The sequence below is a fragment of the Oncorhynchus mykiss genome, chromosome 18 (assembly GCF_013265735.2).
Source record: "Oncorhynchus mykiss isolate Arlee chromosome 18, USDA_OmykA_1.1, whole genome shotgun sequence".
In the NCBI taxonomy this organism is placed as follows: Eukaryota; Metazoa; Chordata; class Actinopteri; order Salmoniformes; family Salmonidae; genus Oncorhynchus; species Oncorhynchus mykiss.
The window spans coordinates 772,340-792,250 of NC_048582.1; the positions used below are offsets into that span (position 1 = coordinate 772,340).

Here is a 19,911-nt window from a genome sequence, read left to right on the forward strand (position 1 = left end):
CTCTGTCTCTCTGTCTCTCTCTCTCTCTCTCTCTCTGTCTCTCTGTCTCTCTCTCTGTCTCTCTCTCTCTCTGTCTCTCTGTCTGTCTCTCTCTCTCTGTCTCTCTGTCTGTCTGTCTGTCTGTCTCTCTCTCTCTCTCTCTCTGTATCTCTCTCTCTCTCTCTGACAGTGTGGAAGATCAGGAAACATGATAAGCGGGGCGGTGGGGAGTAGGGACTCCAGAACTGGGCTACTGGGGTAGGTGTATATTGGGGGCTGGTGAACCGTTTGTAAGGGTGCGGGGCGTCAGGGGGGTTCTCTGTACCACTGGTGAGGAGGTGGGCTTGGATCTATGTACCGTGGGTGAGGCGTGGGGCTTGGTGCTATGTACCGTGGGTGAGGAGTGGGACTTGGTGCTATGTACCGTGGGTGAGGAGGGGGCTTGGTGCTATGTACCGTGGGTGAGGAGGGGGGCTTGGTGCTATGTACCGTGGGTGAGGAGGGGGGTTGGTTCTAATGCTTTTAATTATGTATCTATTTGTCCAACAATGGTAATTAAAACAATATAGAAATAAAATATTTCTCATTGAGTAGGCCCTGTGTTGCACATTGTGTCATGTGTGTTTGAACCCTATAGAACCCTATTCCCTATTGAGTGCACTACTTTAGACCAGAGCCCTATAGAACCCTATTCCCTATATAGTGCACTACTTTAGACCAGAGCCCTATAGAACCCTATTCCCTATATAAGTGCACTACTTTAGACCAGAGCCCTATAGAACCCTATTCCCTATATAGTGCACTACTTTAGACCAGAGCCCTATAGTATTCCCTATATAGTGCACTACTTTAGACCAGAGCCCTATAGAACCCTATTCCCTATATAGTGCACTACTTTAGACCAGAGCCCTATAGAACCCTATTCCCTTGATAGTGCACTACTTTAGACCAGAGTCCTATGGAACCCCTTTCCCTTCACAGCGCACTACTTTAGACTCTGGTCAAATGTCCATTTGGGAGGCAAAGCATTGAGAGGGGACAACGATGGAGACACAGAGGTCTAGATATGAGTAATGACATTGAGAGGGGACAACGATGGAGACACAGAGGTCTAGATATGAGTAATGGCATTGAGAGGGGACAACAATGGAGACACAAATGTCTAGATATGAGTAATGGCATTGAGAGGGGACAACGATGGAGACACAAATGTCTAGATATGAGTAATGGCATTGAGAGAAGGACAACGATGGTGACATTGCATAGAGATTTTCTAGACTAACCATTGTATTGTTGATCTGATTTGATCAGACGTTCTCCCTCTAATGTCTATGGAGGTCCATTGTATTGTTGATTTGATTTGATCAGACGTTCTCCCTCTAATGTCTATGGAGGTCCATTGTATTGTTGATTTGATCAGACGTTCTCCCTCTAATGTCTATGGAGGTCCATTGTCTGAACATCTGACCTGAAACGGATCCTTCAGTTCTGTTCATGTACTAAAAGGTAAACACTGTCTGATGTTCTGCAATCTGAAAACATGATGGAAATGTTGTTGCAATTGGCATACTGTACAGACCATGGGGTATTGAACTCTGACCCTACGAGGTCCAGAGCCTGCTTCTCTTCTCTTCTAATTGATCGTTAATATGACCCACCTGGTGTCCCAGGTCTAAATCAGGCCCCGATTAGAGAGGGGAATCACCCGCCTGGTGTCCCAGGTCTAAACCAGTCCCTGATTAGGGAGGGGAATCACCCACCTGGTGTCCCAGGTCTAAATCAGTCCCTGATTAGAGGGGAATCTCCCAGCTGGTGTCCCAGGTCTAAACCAGTCCCTGATTAGAGAGGGGAATCACCCACCTGGTGTCCCAGGTCTAAATCAGTCCCTGATTAGAGGGGAATCACCCACCTGGTGTCCCAGTGCTAAATTAGGCCCTGATTAGAGGGGAATCACCCACCTGGTGTCCCAGTGCTAAATTAGGCCCTGATTAGAGGGGAATCACCCACCTGGAATCCCAGGTCTAAATCAGTCCCTGATTAGAGGGGAATCTCCCACCTGGTGTCCCAGGTCTAAATCAGTCCCTGATTAGAGGGGAATCTCCCAGCTGGTGTCCCAGGTCTAAATCAGTCCTGATTAGAGGGGAATCTCCCAGCTGGTGTCCCAGGTCTAAATCAGTCCCTGATTAGAGGGGAACAATGTAAAAAAAAAACACAGTAGAACTGGCTTCAAGGTCGAGAGTTAAGTTTGAGGGGTATAGACTGCAATTTCTGGGGAGTTGGATTTGAGATCAGTTTTACCAGATTTCTTTTGACTGTGGAGTGGAAATATATTTTATTTTTACTTTTAATGATTCTGTTATTTTGTTAAAAACATACATTTTAAAAAAAAGTTGAAAATGTTAATGAAAAAAACTATATCCCCGTGTCTGTCCTGCCTGAGGTTGAAAGGCACAGGTTTTCTGTCAGGTGCTGTCTATGGTCCTGAACTGTGATGTCGTTTGTCTGTCTTTGAAACGCAAAGCCAGAGCAGCGGTACATTTTCTACCGTTTGGCTTTCCGTAGTTATGTGGTTTTGAAGGCGGTGCTTTTTGTTGTTGTCGTTTCTCGTCGAAACTCTTGAGCAAAAAAACAATGGCAAACAACTTTCAAAACGTGACTATTTCTCTAACTTTACCCATATCATGCCAGATCTGCCTTGGGAAGGTAATTCAGTTTATATTTTGTTGTGCTTTCTGTTTTGGAACAGCGTGTTTTAGCCAATGCAACTATTCACGTTGACAGAAATGTTAGCTATGCTAGTTAGCTGTTGGTTAGCCAACGTAGCTAACGTTAGCTTCCTTGCCTAGTAAATATTAATTTAGCAAGTGATGTACATTTTGAACCTTCTATCGATTAGCTACTCATATTTGTCTGTGGGTGGCTAGTTAGTTACACATTTGTTGACTAATTACATCGACCAAATTCTTGTTTGCGGCTGCAGATCATGTGTTGTTAGCTTAGCTAAGCTAGCATCTTGGTGCAATTTTAGTAGGAAGTTTTTGCAATGGCAAATATTAACTATAGTTGAACTATTCATTGATTCATCTCACAATAGCTCAGTCCCTACAATGCACGGATAGTTGTATTGCAATCGATCATTAAAATAACTCATTTTTTCTTTTTAACATTGCTATTTGCAGGTCCGCCACCCCGTTATCTGTGCCAATAACCACGTGTTCTGTTCTGGCTGCATGGACATCTGGCTGAAGAAGGCTAGTCAATGTCCTTCATGCCGAGTTCCCATCACCTCAGAGAACCCGTGCAGAGAAATTATAGGTACGAGTAATGGTTTAACAGCTACGGCAAAATACGTCAACCTGGTTATCTCTGCATAAAATGTAAACCAGGTTATCTCTGCATAATATGTCAACCTGGTTATCTCTGCATAATATGTCAACCTGGTTATCTCTGCATAATATGTCAACCTGGTTATCTCTGCATAATATGTCAACCTGGTTATCTCTGCATAATATGTCAACCTGGTTATCTCTGCATATTATGTCAACCAGGTTATCTCTGCATATTATGTCAACCAGGTTATCTCTGCATAATATGTCAACCTGGTTATCTCTGCATAATATGTCAACCTGGTTATCTCTGCATAATATGTCAACCTGGTTATCTCTGCATAATATGTCAACCAGATTATCTCTGCATAATATGTCAACCAGATTATCTCTGCATAATATGTCAACCAGATTATCTCTGCATAATATGTCAACCAGATTATCTCTGCATAATATGTCAACCAGATTATCTCTGCATAATATGTCAACCAGATTATCTCTGCATAATTTAAATCAGAAGAGAAAGCCCCCCCCCCCCCCCCCCCCCCCCCCCCAGAGTCTGATTCCTCTCACGGTTTCTTCCTTCTAGGGAGGTTTTTTCCCTGATGCTGTGTAGTACTCACTGTTTGGGGTCTAGACGAGGCTGGGTACCTGTAAAGCAGTTTGTGGTAACTGTTGATGTGACGGTCGCTCAAGGTGGCAGAGTTACAATTCTGTGTTAGTGAACTGATTCCCTACTGTGGTTCCTGTTTTTTGTTGTTGTTGTTGTGTGTTATTTTTAGGGGGGACAAATGAGAGCGAGTCCAACGAGAGCTATTCTGTGAAGAAACACCTCCGAAAGACCAGGGGGGAGCTTTTGTTGAGGGAATATGAAGTAAGCTACATATGCTGCATGTTTCTACTGTTAGTCTGTCTGAGTGTCTCCTTTATCAGTTTCCCCCCTCTGTTAGTCTGTCTGAGTGTCTCCTTTATCAGTTTCCCCCCTCTGGCAGTCTGTCTGAGTGTCTCCTTTATCAGTTTCCCCCTCTGGCAGTCTGTCTGAGTGTCTCCTTTATCAGTTTCCCCCCTCTGGCAGTCTGTCTGAGTGTCTCCTTTATCAGTTTCCCCCCTCTGGCAGTCTGTCTGAGTGTCTCCTTTATCAGTTTCCCCCCTCTGGCAGTCTGTCTGAGTGTCTCCTTTATCAGTTTCCCCCCTCTGGCAGTCTGTCTGAGTGTCTCCTTTATCAGTTTCCCCACTCTGGCAGTCTGTCTGAGTGTCTCCTTTATCAGTTTCCCCCCTCTGTTAGTCTGTCTGAGTGTCTCCTTTATCAGTTTCCCCCCTCTGGCAGTCTGTCTGAGTGTCTCCTTTATCAGTTTCCCCCTCTGTTAGTCTGTCTGAGTGTCTCCTTTATCAGTTTCCCCCCTCTGGCAGTCTGTCTGAGTGTCTCCTTTATCAGTTTCCCCCCTCTGGCAGTCTGTCTGAGTGTCTCCTTTATCAGTTTCCCCCTCTGGCAGTCTGTCTGAGTGTCTCCTTTATCAGTTTCCCCCTCTGGCAGTCTGTCTGAGTGTCTCCTTTATCAGTTTCCCCCCTCTGGCAGTTTGGGATACAGAGCATTCAGAGAAGTATTCAGACCCCTTGACTTTTCCCACATGTTGTTATGTTACAGCCTTATTCTAAAATGGTTTAAATTCATTTTTTCCCCCCTCATCAATCTACATATAATACCCCATAATGACAAAGCGAAAACAGGTTTTTAGAAATGTTTGCGAATTTATTTTAAAAAATTTAAACTTATTTATATAAGTATTAAGACCCTTTGCTATGAGACTGGAAATTGAGCTCATGTTCATCCTGTTTCCATTGATCATCCTTGAGATGTTTCTACGACTTGATTGGATTTCCACCTGTGGTAAATTCGATTGATTGGACATGATTTGGAAACGCACACACCTGTCTATACAAGGCCCCACAGTTGACAGTGCATGTCAGAGCAAATACCAAGCCACGAGGTCGAAGGAATTGTCCGTAGAGCTCCGAGACAGGATTGTGTCCAGGCACACATCTGGGGAAGGGTACCAAGCACTGCTCATTACCTGGCCAATACCATCCCTACGGTGAAGCATGGTGGTGGCAGCATCATGCTGTGGGGCCAATACCATCCCTACGGTGAAGCATGGTGGTGGCAGCATCATGCTGTGGGGATATTTTTCAGCAACTGGGAGACTAGTCAGGATCGAGGGAAAGATGAACGGGATAAAGTACAGAGAGATCCTTGATGAAAACCACTCCAGAAAACCTGCTTAGACTGGGGTGAAGGTTCACCTTCCAACAGGACAACAACCCTAAGCACACAGCCAAGACAACGCAGGAGTGGCTTTGGGACAGGTCTCTGAATGTCCTTGAGTGGCCCAGCCAGAGCCCGGACTTTAACATCTCTGGAGAGACCTGAAAATACCTGTGCAGCGACGTTCCCCATCCAACCTGACAGAGCTTGAGAGGATCTGCAGAGAAGAATGGGGAAAAACTCCCCAAATACAGGTGTGCCAAGATTGTAGCGTCAGACCCAAGAAGACTCCAGGCTGTAATCACTGCCAAAGGTACTGAGTAAAGGGTCTGAATACTTATGTAAATGTGATATTTCAGTTTTTATGTTTAATACATTTGCAAACATTTCTCAAAACCTGTTTTTACTTTGTCGTTATGGGATATTGTGATGTCATTATGGGATATTGTGATGTCATTATGGGATATTGTGATGTCATTATGGGATATTGTGATGTCATTATGGGGTATTGTGTATAGATTGATGAGGGAAAATAACTATTTAATCAATTTTAGAATAAGGCTGTAACGTAACAAGATGTGGAGAAAGTCAAGGGGCCCGAATACTTTCTGAAAGCACCTTGTAGCATCAGGGTTTCTCTTTTTGGGGCTGGGGCCACCTTTTCATCTGGGGCCCCCTTTTCATCTGGGGCCCCCTTTTCATCTGGGGCCCCCTTTTCATCTGGGACCACCTTTTCATCTGGGACCACCTTTTTAAACTCGAGTGAGGTAAAAAAAAAAAAAACTAGCATACAAGGAGTTTTACTTTTTTTTGTGACTTTGGCTGTGCATGACCGGACGAACTAAGGCTCGAGCCCTGATTCGTCCGTTAACATTTTAAAGGCCCACGTCTTGGCATTGGAGAGAGAATTGTCTAGCTAATTTCCTGCAATTCAACACATTTCATCATGGGGCAGAGAGATTTAGTTGTTGTAGCTTTAATGCTAATATCCTGCAATTCAACACATTTCATCATGGGGCAGAGAGATTTAGTTGTTGTAGCTTTAATGCTAATATCCTGCAATTCAACACATTTCATCATGGGGCAGAGAGATTTAGTTGTTGTAGCTTTAATGCTAATATCCTGCAATTCAACACATTTCATCATGGGGCAGAGAGATTTAGTTGTTGTAGCTTTAATGCTAATATCCTGCAATTCTAGACATTTTGCCATTACACTTATTCCACGTATACTTTGGACAAAATTAATTTAAATATGTATATAACTTAAAAACAAAACAAACTGAACAGTTTGAGAACCCCGAGCCTACATCAGAGATCCTCTTATTACATCAGAGATCCTCTCATTACATCAGAGATCCTCTTATTACATCAGAGATCCTCTCATTACATCAGAGATCCTCTCATTACATCAGAGATCCTCTTATTACATCAGAGATCCTCTCATTACATCAGAGATCCTCTCATTACATCAGAGAGATCCTCTTATTACATCAGAGATCCTCTCATTACATCAGAGAGATCCTCTCATTACATCAGAGAGATCCTCTCATTACATCAGAGAGATCCTCTCATTACATCAGAGAGATCCTCTCATTACATCAGAGATCCTCTCATTACATCAGAGATCCTCTCATTACATCAGAGAGATCCTCTCATTACATCAGAGAGATCCTCTCATTACATCAGAGATCCTCTCATTACATCACAGAGATCCTCTCATTACATCAGAGATCCTCTCATTACATCAGAGAGATCCTCTCATTACATCAGAGAGATCCTCTCATTACATCAGAGAGATCCTCTCATTACATCAGAGATCCTCTCATTACATCAGAGATCCTCTCATTACATCAGAGAGATCCTCTCATTACATCAGAGAGATCCTCTCATTACATCAGAGAGATCCTCTCATTACATCAGAGATCCTCTCATTACATCAGAGATCCTCTCATTACATCAGAGGTCCTCTTATTACATCACAGAGATCCTCTGAATCACTATGTGACTTCTATATGCAATTCAATGGTGGGACATCTTGTCTTTTTATCGTTCAGGATGAAGTGGAAGGTCTCCTCAAAGAGAATGAAGAGCTGAGGAACAAGAACCAGATCCTGGAGTCCCAGCTGAAGACGGCACTAGATCCCTGTACTGTAACAGCCAGCCGGAGAGAAGACCGGGGTCTAGACCCCGGCGTTGTGGAAGAGTGGAGCAACAAGCTGAGAGCGGCTACAGATGGCTACAGGCGGATCAAACTGGATGTGGAGAAACTGAAAGGGGTATGAATGAATATGATCCGTTTATGGAGAACGCTAATTGCACCTAACTCATTACGATCAATCCATTTTTTTTATAGTCGTTTATGTTCCTTGTACGTGGAGCTCACTTGCGCAAAACATGGGAACAATCGTTGGAATGGTTCTTTGTGTAAATTAATCCTGTAATTTTGGGGTCGTCAACTGTCAATTTGACACGAAAGTAAAACAGTTTTGTCACTGTGGTATCATCAGATCAATGTCACGCACATACAAAGATGACAATACACAATGTAACTGACAAACAATGTCTGAAACAGGATTGTGTATATATGTATATATATATGAACTAAAAAGTTGTGTTCCTCTGCTCAAGGCTAACAAGATGTTGCGGTGTCAGACTATTGACCTGGTCCAGGAGAACGTGAGGTTGAAAGCGGAGGTTGCCAGTAGATCTCCTCAGAAGTACGTACAAGTCCTGTGTTTTACTGTTGTGTGTTTTATGGAATGTTCTAGAGTGGTTTCAGCTGGGAGGATTTTTCTGGAGTGGTTTCAGCTGGGTGGAATGTTCTAGAGTGGTTTCAGCTGGGTGGAATGTTCTGGAGTGGTTTCAGCTGGGAGGAATGTTCTGGAGTGGTTTCAGCTGGGATGGTAGTGGACGACTGGGTGGAATGTTCTGGAGTGGTTTCAGCTGGGATGGTAGTGGACGACTAGGTGGAATGTTCTGGAGTGGTTTCAGCTGGGATGGTAGTGGATGACTAGGTGGAATGTTCTGGAGTGGTTTCAGCTGGGATGGTAGTGGACGACTGGGTGGAATGTTCTGGAGTGGTTTCAGCTGGGATGGTAGTGGACGACTGGGTGGAATGTTCTGGAGTGGTTTCAGCTGGGAGGGTAGTGGACGACTGGGTGGAATGTTCTGGAGTGGTTTCAGCTGGGAGGGTAGTGGACGACTGGGTGGAATGTTCTGGAGTGGTTTCAGCTGGGATGGTAGTGGACGACTGGGTGGAATGTTCTGGAGTGGTTTCAGCTGGGATGGTAGTGGACGGCTGGGTGGAATGTTCTGGGGTGGTTTAAGCTGGGATGGTAGTGGACGACTGGGTGGAATGTTCTGGAGTGGTTTCAGCTGGGATGGTAGTGGAATGTTCTGGAGTGGTTTCAGCTGGGATGGTAGTGGACGGCTGGGTGGAATGTTCTGGAGTGGTTTCAGCTGGGATGGTAGTGGACGGCTGGGTGGAATGTTCTGGGGTGGTTTAAGCTGGGATGGTAGTGGACGACTGGGTGGAATGTTCTGGAGTGGTTTCAGCTGGGATGGTAGTGGACGACTGGGTGGAATGTTCTGGAGTGGTTTCAGCTGGGAGGGTAGTGGACGACTAGGTGGAATGTTCTGGAGTGGTTTCAGCTGGGATGGTAGTGGACGACTGGGTGGAATGTTCTGGAGTGGTTTCAGCTGGGATGGTAGTGGACGGCTGGGTGGAATGTTCTGGGGTGGTTTAAGCTGGGATGGTAGTGGACTCCTGGGTGGAATGTTCTTGGTAAAAACGATGACTATAATCTATTTGTTCATGTTCTCAAAATAAATTGTTTTTTGGTCAAGAGTTAATATCTTTTATCTGGAATCCATTTGGTATGTTATCTGTCTACGGATTCAGGTTCTGTTTATCAGTGGTGAGATGTACTAATATCCATCTGTAATCACATTGATATGATCAACTATTTGCGCTCCCTGTTGCCTCAATGCAATGTGCCCCCTTTGGTGTTCTTCATGGTAACATTCTGTACCTCAGGACCTCTTTTGAGAATAAGTGTTTAAATAGATACTTTCCAGCATCAGCATCTGGGGTCAAATGCACATACAGTGGGGCAAAAACAGTATTTAGTTAGCCACTAAATGTGCAAGTTCTCCCACTTAAAAAGATGAGAGGGGCCTGTAATTTTCATCATAGGTACACTTCAACTATGACAGACAAAATGAAGGGGAAAAAAATCCAGAAAATCACATTGTAGGATTTTTAAAGAATTTATTAGCAAATTATGGTGGAAAATAAGTATTACGGGCCTCCCTCATCTTTTTAAGTGGGAGAACTTGCACAATTGGTGGCTGACTAAATACTTTTTGCCCCACTGCATGTATGTATGTGTATATATATATATCTATATCACTGTATAGTTTGATATATATGTATTGTTTTTACCCCCAAAATATAATTTATATGCTCTCAAATTCAATTCTTACTCCCATCTTTCTGCTCTGAACCACCCCTCAGGTTTGGCCGGTACACGGTAGCAGCGTTGGAAGCTAAGATCCATCAGTACGAAAGAGATTTGGACCACCTGAAGAAAGCTCTGGAACGTAGCGACCAGTACATAGAAGAACTGGAGACTCGGGGTGGAGGAGACGCAGAGAGGCTCCCGAGAAACCCGATTGAGGCGCCCCAGGGCCACACCGATGCCCGTCCAGAGAGCACCTCCTCTGGGGAAGGTGAAGCCGGGACCAGGGTCCACTATCAGAGGATCAGTGCCACGAAGAGGAGTCTGAGTGACATGGAGAAGGCCTCCGTCTGCACCGGTCTGGAGGGAGAATCCAAGACGTTGTCCGCTCACCACAACTACCTCCTGACGACCTCTAACGCCGTGGAGCTCGACGCCGTCGGCTCCGACACGTTCCGGGACCACCGGAGAGGTTTCGGCGTGACCCTCCTCGGACACAAAGACTCTATAGATACCGATAGTATTGACGCCATCGTTCCCTCTGACCTCTTCCTGCTCTCCACTCCCTCCTCCGCCTTCCGCTCTCTCAGTCTGAAGAGTCCCAGTGTTGGTGAAGACAAGAAGCTTGGTTATAAGGCTGTGACCCATCTGAGGAGACTCCGTTTTGAGGACAGTGTAACACCCAGCAGTAGCAGCAGCGTCTCCACCGTAGCAACTAAACGGTCCAATCACACTGCTCAGTTGTCCAACGGGGTGTCTTCCTGTAACGCAGCCGAGCCGGGACTCTCCACCGCCACCGAGCCGTTGTTCTGGGCTGCAGCCTGGCAGAGCCGCAAGGCTTCTGATATAACCTCCGTGACCTCTGTGACGTCGCCCAATCACAACGGAGAGGAGGAGCATCGGAGGCAGCTCAACACGTCTTCGGGGTCGGGGCACGGCGAGAGAAACCAAACCGCGGGAGTCACCACGTCCCGCGCTCTGACAGAGGACGAAGCCTTCACGGACGAAGCCTTCATGGACGTAGCCTATCTGGATAAGATCTCTGAGCTGGACTCTATGATGCTGGAGGGGCCAGAGAGCTGCGGCTCGGCAGGGTCGCAACTGTCCCTGGCTTCCTCCCTGACTTCTGCCGACACACCGGACTTGACCCTTGACCTCAGACTGGATGTGACCCTGGTACCTGAGGTGGAGGGCTGCTCTGAACTCTTCCTGGACCCTGACTCTGAGCAGGACCGAGGTGGAGGTGGACAGACCGAGGCGGAGGGTTTCGGGATAAAGGGAACCTCTTCCTCTCCGGTCACAGTGTCAGCGACTCGGGCAGCTTCTCTAGCGCCCACATCTACGACGACGGCAACCGGGTCTGGATCCTCCTCTGGGAGAGACGATGGCAGCGGGGACCACAGTCTTCTAGACTCTACGGGGCCTGCTAGAGAACAGGGACACCTCTCGGACCCGTCTCAGACCGATGAACTGTCCTTCGACCTGCTGTTTGACCCCTTAACAGAGACCCGGACGGGACCAGGAGGGCCGTCGGCCTGGCAGGCCTCAGCCAACCACCGCCATGACATCTCGTCTGACTGCTGCTCGGCAGATAGACCTGGTGGAGACGCTGTGAGAGAGAAGAGCGCGGGGACTCCTAGTCAGGCCACCAAACGGAAGTCTCGCAGTCCTTTCGACGTCGGCAGTCCCTCCAAACATTCTAAGTTTATGTGATGGAGTTACCATGGCGCCCACGTCACTGTAGACTAGCCCGGGCGCCAGTCTGTTTCTGATCTCTTGAGACAGCTCTTTATGGAATTGTGGGATGCGATGCCCTGGCAGAATCTGCGACCAGGCTCCCTTCTTTACGGTGTCTTAGTCCCAAGTGTCATGTTATTCCCTATATAGTGCACTACTTTAGACAGGAGTCCTACGTAGGTGCCCTGGTCTACAGTAGTAGTTCATTATGTGAGGAATAGGGTACCATTTGGCATAGCATTAGCAACACAAGACTGCAATCGTTAACCGCTTCTTTCAAACTGTTGCTAATACTGACTGCTTCTTTCAATCTGTTTGCTAATGCTGACTGCTTCTTTCAATCTGTTGCTAATGCTAACCGCTTCATTCAAACTGTTGCTAATGCTAACTGCTTCATTTAAACTATTGCTAATGCTAACTGCTTCATTCAAACTGTTGCTAATGCTAACTGCTTCTTTCAAACTGTTGCTAATGCTTACGGCTTCTTTCAAACTGTTGCTAATGCTAACCGCTTCTTTCAAACTGTTGCTAATGCTACCTGCTTCTTTCAAACTGTTGCTAATGCTAACTCCTTCATTTAAACTATTGCTAATGCTAACCGCTTCTTTCAATCTGTTGCTTATGTGTATGTGTGTATTGGCATCAAATTATTCCTGAAAATAAAACTGTTATTTTCAGTACATTTTGTGGAATTTGTAGACCAATTATTGCAACAAATAAAACTTAATTTGATGGTGTAATTTAAATAAAAATAATCACTGTTTTGAGAATGACTGTCACCAATGGACACTTTACATGCGGTTGGACCTTTTCATGTTATCTAGCCAGAGACCCACACTACCGTTCAAACGTTTGGGCTCTCGTTGAAATATCCTTGTATTTTTTAAAGAAAATCAAAAAAATTTTGTCCATTTTAAAATAACATCAAATTGATCAGAAATACAGTTAACTGAACAGACAGTTAACCCACTGTTCATAGACCAGTTAACCCACTGTTCATAGACCAGTTAACCCCACTGTTCCTAGACCAGTTAACCCACTGTTCCTAGACCAGTTAACCCACTAGACCAGTTAACCCACTGTTCCTAGACCAGTTAACCCACTGTTCCTAGACCAGTTAACCCCACTGTTCCTAGACCAGTTAACCCCACTGTTCCTAGACCAGTTAACCCACTGTTCCTAGACCAGTTAACCCACTAGACCAGTTAACCCACTGTTCCTAGACCAGTTAACCCACTGTTCCTAGACCAGTTAACCCCACTGTTCCTAGACCAGTTAACCCCACTGTTCCTAGACCAGTTAACCCACTGTTCCTAGACCAGTTAACCCACTGTTCCTAGACCAGTTAACCCACTGTTCCTAGACCAGTTAACCCCACTGTTCCTAGACCAGTTAACCCACTGTTCCTAGACCAGTTAACCCCACTGTTCCTAGACCAGTTAACCCCACTGTTCCTAGACCAGTTAACCCCACTGTTCCTAGACTAGTTAACCCACTGTTCCTAGACTAGTTAACCCCACTGTTCCTAGACCAGTTAACCCACTGTTCCTAGACCAGTTAACCCCCAGTTCCTAGACCAGTTAACCCACTGTTCCTAGACCAGTTAACCCACTGTTCCTAGACCAGTTAACCCACTGTTCCTAGACCAGTTAACCCACTGTTCCTAGACCAGTTAACCCCACTGTTCCTAGACCAGTTAACCCACTGTTCCTAGACCAGTTAACCACACTGTTCCTAGACCAGTTAACCCCACTGTTCCTAGACCAGTTAACCCCACTGTTCCTAGACCAGTTAACCCACTGTTCCTAGACCAGTTAACCCCACTGTTCCTAGACCAGTTAACCCCACTGTTCCTAGACCAGTTAACCACCTGTTCCTAGACCAGTTAACCCACTGTTCCTAGACCAGTTAACCCACTGTTCCTAGGCCGTCATTGAAAATAAGAATTTGTTCTTAACTGACTTGCCTAGTTAAATAAAGGTAAAATAAAAATGTTGTAAATGAATATTGTAGCTGGAAACGGCTGATTTTTCATGGAATATCTACATAGGCGTACAGAGGCCCATTATCAGCAACCATCACTCCTGTGTTCCAATGGCACGTTGTGTTAGCTAATCCAAGTTTATAATTTTAAAAGTCTAATTGATCATTAGAAAACCCTTGTGCAATTATGTTAGCACAGCTGAAAACTGTTGTCCTGGTTAAAGAAGCAATAATACTGGCCTTCTTTAGACTAGTTGAGTATCTGGAGCATCAGCATTTGTGGGTTCGATTACTGGCTTAAAATGGCCAGAAACAAATAACTTTCTTCTGAAACTCGTCAGTCTATTCTTGTTCTGAGAAATGAAGGCTATGCCATGCCATTGCCAAGAAACTGAAGATCTCATCCAACGCTGTGTACTACTCCCTTCACAGAACAGCACAAACTGGCTCTAACCAGAATAGAAAGAGGAGTGGGAGGCCCCGGTGCACAACTGAGCAAGAGGACAAGTACATTAGCGTGTCTAGTTTGAGAAACAGACACCTTACAAGTCCTCAACTGGCAGCTTCATTATATAGTACCCGCAAAACACCAGTCTCAACGTCAACAGTGAAGAGGCGACTCTGGGATGCTGGCCTTCTAGGCAGAGTTCCTGTCTCCAGTCGCCTCTTCACTGTTGTTATTATCTATCTAATGCTCATCATATCCCCTAAAGGTCATCATGTCCGTCTGTATCCCCTAAAGCTCATCGTGTCCATCTGTATCCCCTAAAGCTCATCGTGTCCGTCTGTATCCCCTAAAGCTCATCGTGTCCTTCTGTATCCCCTAAAGCTCATTGTGTCCGTCTGTATCCCCTAAAGCTCATCGTGTCCGTCTGTATCCCCTAAAGCTCATCGTGTCCGTCTGTATCCCCTAAAGCTCATCATGTCCGTCTGTATCCCCTAAAGCTCATCGTGTCCATCTGTATCCCCTAAAGCTCATTGTGTCTGTCTGTATCCCCTAAAGCTCATCGTGTCTGTCTGTATCCCCTAAAGCTCATCGTGTCTGTCTGTATCCCCTAAAGCTCATCGTGTCCGTCTGTATCCCCTAAAGCTCATCGTGTCCGTCTGTATCCCCTAAAGCTCATCGTGTCTGTCTGTATCCCCTAAAGCTCATCGTGTCTGTCGGTATCCCCTAAAGCTCATCGTGTCCGTCTGTATCCCCTAAAGCTCATCGTGTCCGTCTGTATCCCCTAAAGCTCATCGTGTCCGTCTGTATCCCCTAAAGCTCATCGTGTCCGTCTGTATCCCTTAAAGCTCATCGTGTCTGTCTGTATCCCCTAAAGCTCATCGTGTCCGTCTGTATCCCCTAAAGCTCATCGTGTCCGTCTGTATCCCCTAAAGCTCATCGTGTCTGTCTGTATCCCCTAAAGCTCATCGTGTCCGTCTGTATCCCTTAAAGCTCATCGTGTCTGTCTGTATCCCCTAAAGCTCATCGTGTCCGTATGTATCCCCTAAAGCTCATCGTGTCCGTCTGTATCCCCTAAAGCTCATCGTGTCCGTCTGTATCCCCTAAAGCTCATCGTGTCCGTCTGTATCCCCTAAAGCTCATCGTGTCTGTCTGTATCCCCTAAAGCTCATCGTGTCCGTCTGTATCCCTTAAAGCTCATTGTGTCCGTCTGTATCCCCTAAAGCTCATTGTGTCCGTCTGTATCCCCTAAATCTCATCGTGTCCGTCTGTATCCCCTAAAGCTCATCGTGTCTGTCTGTATCCCCTAAAGCTCATCGTGTCTGTCTGTATCCCCTAAAGCTCATCGTGTCCGTCTGTATCCCCTAAAGCTCATCGTGTCCGTCTGTATCCCCTAAAGCTCATCGTGTCTGTCTGTATCCCCTAAAGCTCATCGTGTCCGTCTGTATCCCCTAAAGCTCATCGTGTCCATCTGTATCCCTTAAAGCTCATCGTGTCTGTCTGTATCCCCTAAAGCTCATCGTGTCCGTCTGTATCCCCTAAAGCTCATTGTGTCCGTCTGTATCCCCTAAAGCTCATCGTGTCCGTCTGTATCCCCTAAAGCTCATTGTGTCCGTCTGTATCCCCTAAAGCTCATCGTGTCCGTCTGTATCCCCTAAAGCTCATCGTGTCCGTCTGTATCCCCTAAAGCTCATCGTGTCCGTCTGTATCCCTTAAAGCTCATCGTGTCTGTCTGTATCCCCTAAAGCTCATTGTGTCCGTCTGTATCCCCTAAAGCTCATCGTGTCCATCTGTATCCCCTAAAGCTAATCGTGTCCGTCTGTATCCCCTAAAGCTCATTGTGTCCGTCTGTATCCCCTAAAGCTCATCGTGTCCGTCTGTATCCCCTAAAGCTCATCGTATCCCCTAAAGCTCATCGTGTCCGTCTGTATCCCCTAAAGCGCCCAGTGTTCGTCTGTATCCCCTGAAACGAACTGTAAATACACAGTAACAGACCAGAACACATACTTCAGTCCTACAAAGACCTCCCACCCGCCTGAGCCTCCTTTAGATTCCGAGTGTGGCGCCACACCCCTTTATTTACGTTTTCATGTAGATTTCTCATCGCCTACTACCTCTAATCACGGCGTGAACATTTTATTGGGCTCAACCGTTTCCGCAAGTCGTTTTGAATAAATGAAGTGTTAATTCATTGTGGATTCATTTAATTTGGTAACGACTGTGTACAAGGTGACGGTGGTGATATTAAATCAATTTGTTTAGTGTTCATCTGGCGGGTGGTAATGATCAAGGTTGAGGGGGTATCATGGCGTCTAGGGGTTAATATGAGCGAACAGGATAACACATATAGGCCAGTGTACCAACGGTATTACATCCGGAAATCAACTTCTCCTAAAGTGCGTCCGAAAAGGCACCCTCATCCCTATATAGTGAATATCAGAACGGAGCACCGTGGGCACTCGTGTAGGCCGGGAATAGGGAGCCCTTTTTTACATGCACGAATTCTCGTGTGGTCATTCAATGTTCTGGATGTAGTCCCACCTTCGATGTGCTGCGACAAAAATAACATGTTCAGGTAACTTTATGAAGTTCAGAGCTGGTCACAAATTTAAAAAAAAGGTAATTCGATTTCCTCTTATTTAGCTGGAATGCTGAGAACATATTTAGTTCGGAATAAATATAAATAATAATCTTTGGCTATAGATATCAATTTAGATGAATTCATATGAATTTGGCGCATCGGTTTTCATTTTCGTCTATAATTAAACTGTCTCCACTGTTCATGCACCAAGAATTTGCTATTTAAATATTTAGGCTATTTCGCCTGGTGAAGTCAGAGGGCAGACATACCCCCCACCCCCCCCTCCCCCCCCCCCCCCCCTCTCTCTCTCTCGCTCTCTTTCTCTGCATTTAGGAGAGTTGCAATCCCGAGGGCGGCGCGAGATATTACTCCGGTTCCGTGTTGTATTGTTTGATGATCGCCTTACTCTTACAACCCTGCTGCTCATATCAATTCAATATTTCAATAAACTAAAGTGACTGTCTCCTTTTTTTCTTCAAAATACACGTCTTGATTCAGGGCCGTTTGGACAAACGCTTCAAATAATTGATGTGCATAATGACTAGACTGCAGGCCTATGACACCCATTTCCGGCCTCGCACCATTTGATTTGCATAGTTTTTCCGTTAAGAAATATTTTTTTAAAGGAATCAAAATAGAATGCATTGTCTTAAGGGACACGCGCGTCAGTAGGCTATGACTTGGAATAGCCTTTGTTGAATTTATTTTTGAAATGATGTCTGTGAAGAAAATTAAGTCAGTTGTCTGCCAAAAAAAAGATGACAGTGAATGTAGCAACAAACAAACAAAAAAACGGATGTGAATTCCTTTGAACGAATTCATAAACAACCAAATATCAGGCATTCAAATTGAACAAAACATCCAAGCTCGAGCTACAGGTGTTCAAACCCCGTGCCTGTCCGTCTCCTGGCTGGAGGCTGAGAGCCCTAAATAAAACGCACGCGCCGCGCCGGTCTCCTCTCCTCTCCAGTTAACCACACTAACTGCTTGAAGCTGTTCGCTTGTTATCTGACAGGGCTGGCTGGCTGCAATGTTCATGCACCATGTCTCGCGAGAGAAGCCGGGCTCCGCTTGACGAGATCTGAGACACTCAGGTGTAAGAGCCCTTCTCTCATCCCTCTCGGCAGCCAGTGGGAACAGTAGACGGCAGATAAGTGCGTCGGCCTGGGAGACTGCAGGCATCTCTGACTGTGTGATCTTCGTGCTCAAGGCTGATCCGGCTGTATTGCATCATTACTGGACCACTGTCTATGACTAGGCTACTACATCTTTCCATTGCGTCAATTTTAGCCCCTTTACTCTTTAAAGAAAAACAGTCGCAAAGATGATGTCAATGAATAGCAAACAGCCACACTTCGCCATGCATCCGAGCTTACCTGAGCACAAATACACCACTCTGCATTCCAGCTCGGAAGCAATAAGGAGAGCCTGTCTGCAAGCTCCACAGGTAAATGAAACCCAAAACTTCTGCTTTGTGTCTTCCTTTTGTATGCTCTTTCTATGCGCGGTCTTTTGCATGTTGTAAGCGTTCACGTTACTGTAACTGCGCGAGCGCAATAATACGGAAGGAACGCTCGGAGGCACATTCTGCCAAAGCCAACTGCGTGCGCCTTAATGTTTTTTTTCTTCTTCATGTATTTCCACGGCAATCACCCGCACGCCTGTGATCTTTTTGAAAGCCACGCTGAACACAAAAGCTACCGAATTTTTTTTTTTATGACTCGGTGACAGTCTTCTAAAAGGAATATTCTTCGTGTTTTATGTGTTGTCAGAAGTCCCACAGCTGACATATCCACTTATTCATCATGTGCTTGTTCTTTCTCTCTTTTTCCCCTTACTGTGCTTTGTTTCTGTTCCCTCCTCTCCCTTCTCGCTCGCCCTCCCTCTCTCCGCATCTCCTCTCATTACAGCTGCAGAGTAACATATTCGCCAGCCTGGATGAGACCCTCCTGGCCCGCGCCGAAGCTCTGGCTGCCGTGGACATCGCAGTGTCCCAGGGCAAGACGCACCCTTTCAAACCGGACGCCACCTACCACACCATGAACAGCGTGCCATGCTCTTCCAACACCACGGTGCCACTGGCCCACCACCACCACCATCACCACCACCACCACCACCCCAACATGGAACCCCCGGACCTCATGGATCACATTAACTCCCCGTCCTTAGCTCTCATGTCCAGCCACGACGGCTCCGGGGGCGGGGGTGGAGGAGGTGGTGGCGGGCTGATCGCCACCTCTGCTCACCCTCACCCTCACTCACACATGCATGGCTTGAGCCACCTCTCGCACCAGGCCGCTATGAACATGAATTCCCCTCTCACCCACCACGGCCTTTTACCTGGACACCATGGAGGGGGCCAGGGCGGGCCAGGACTCAATAACAACGGCCTTTCCTCTATCAATGACTCGGACACTGATCCCAGGGAACTAGAGGCATTCGCGGAGCGCTTCAAGCAGAGGCGGATCAAGCTGGGGGTGACCCAGGCGGACGTTGGCAATGCGCTGGTTAACCTGAAGATACCCGGCGTGGGATCGCTAAGCCAAAGCACCATTTGTCGGTTCGAATCGTTGACTCTGTCCCATAACAACATGATAGCGCTTAAACCCATCCTTCAGGCGTGGCTCGAGGAGGCCGAGGGCGCGCAGAGAGAGAAACTCAACAAACCTGACATTTATAGCGGAGGGGAAAAGAAACGGAAGAGAACGTCGATAGCGGCACCAGAAAAGAGATCTTTGGAGGCTTACTTCGCCGTACAACCTCGCCCGTCGTCCGAGAAGATAGCAGCTATTGCTGAAAAGTTGGACCTGAAAAAGAACGTGGTTCGAGTGTGGTTTTGCAACCAAAGACAAAAACAGAAACGGTTAAAATTCTCCGCTTGCCACTGACTATAGGCTATTGATGCGTTAAAAAATAAACAAGAAAAATGTTGAGACTGAATTTGGGGACCAAGGTCTTCTTTTGTCGCCGACGGGGTTTACAACTTGGGTGCAAAAAAAACAATGACCATTAGATACTACGCACATTTTATGAAGCTTCATATAACGGTTTTAGTTTATTTTCACGTTATTGGTGAATGTGAAGTATGCAAATATCCGAAACTCCTCCAGAGGAAACTCGCGCAGTGGTTCTGAG

At 46.1% G+C, this 19,911-nt stretch overlaps 2 protein-coding genes across 2 annotated transcripts in view; both read left to right on the forward strand.

Annotated features, from left to right (window-relative positions):
- The first annotated feature begins 2,510 nt into the window (after positions 1 to 2,510).
- On the forward strand, positions 2,511 to 12,534 carry LOC118941073 (ORC ubiquitin ligase 1-like). The gene is made up of 6 exons (XM_036951463.1): positions 2,511 to 2,682; positions 3,159 to 3,294; positions 4,088 to 4,179; positions 7,625 to 7,846; positions 8,199 to 8,287; positions 10,087 to 12,534. Exons 1-6 carry the CDS (start codon positions 2,611 to 2,613, stop codon positions 11,741 to 11,743), a joined length of 2,268 nt encoding a protein of 755 aa, XP_036807358.1. The 5' UTR covers positions 2,511 to 2,610; the 3' UTR covers positions 11,744 to 12,534.
- Positions 12,535 to 17,446: 4,912 nt separating this feature from the next.
- LOC110495331 (POU domain, class 4, transcription factor 1) overlaps positions 17,447 to 19,911 on the forward strand; it is a 2,901-nt gene continuing 436 nt past the window's right edge. The window contains exons 1-2 of the mRNA XM_036951464.1: positions 17,447 to 18,223; positions 18,687 to 19,911. The exon at positions 18,687 to 19,911 is cut by the window's right edge and continues 436 nt beyond it. Of these exons, the coding sequence (XP_036807359.1) occupies positions 18,101 to 18,223; positions 18,687 to 19,664 (1,101 nt within the window). The 5' untranslated portion in view covers positions 17,447 to 18,100 and the 3' untranslated portion in view covers positions 19,665 to 19,911. The remainder of the gene's footprint in view (positions 18,224 to 18,686) is intronic.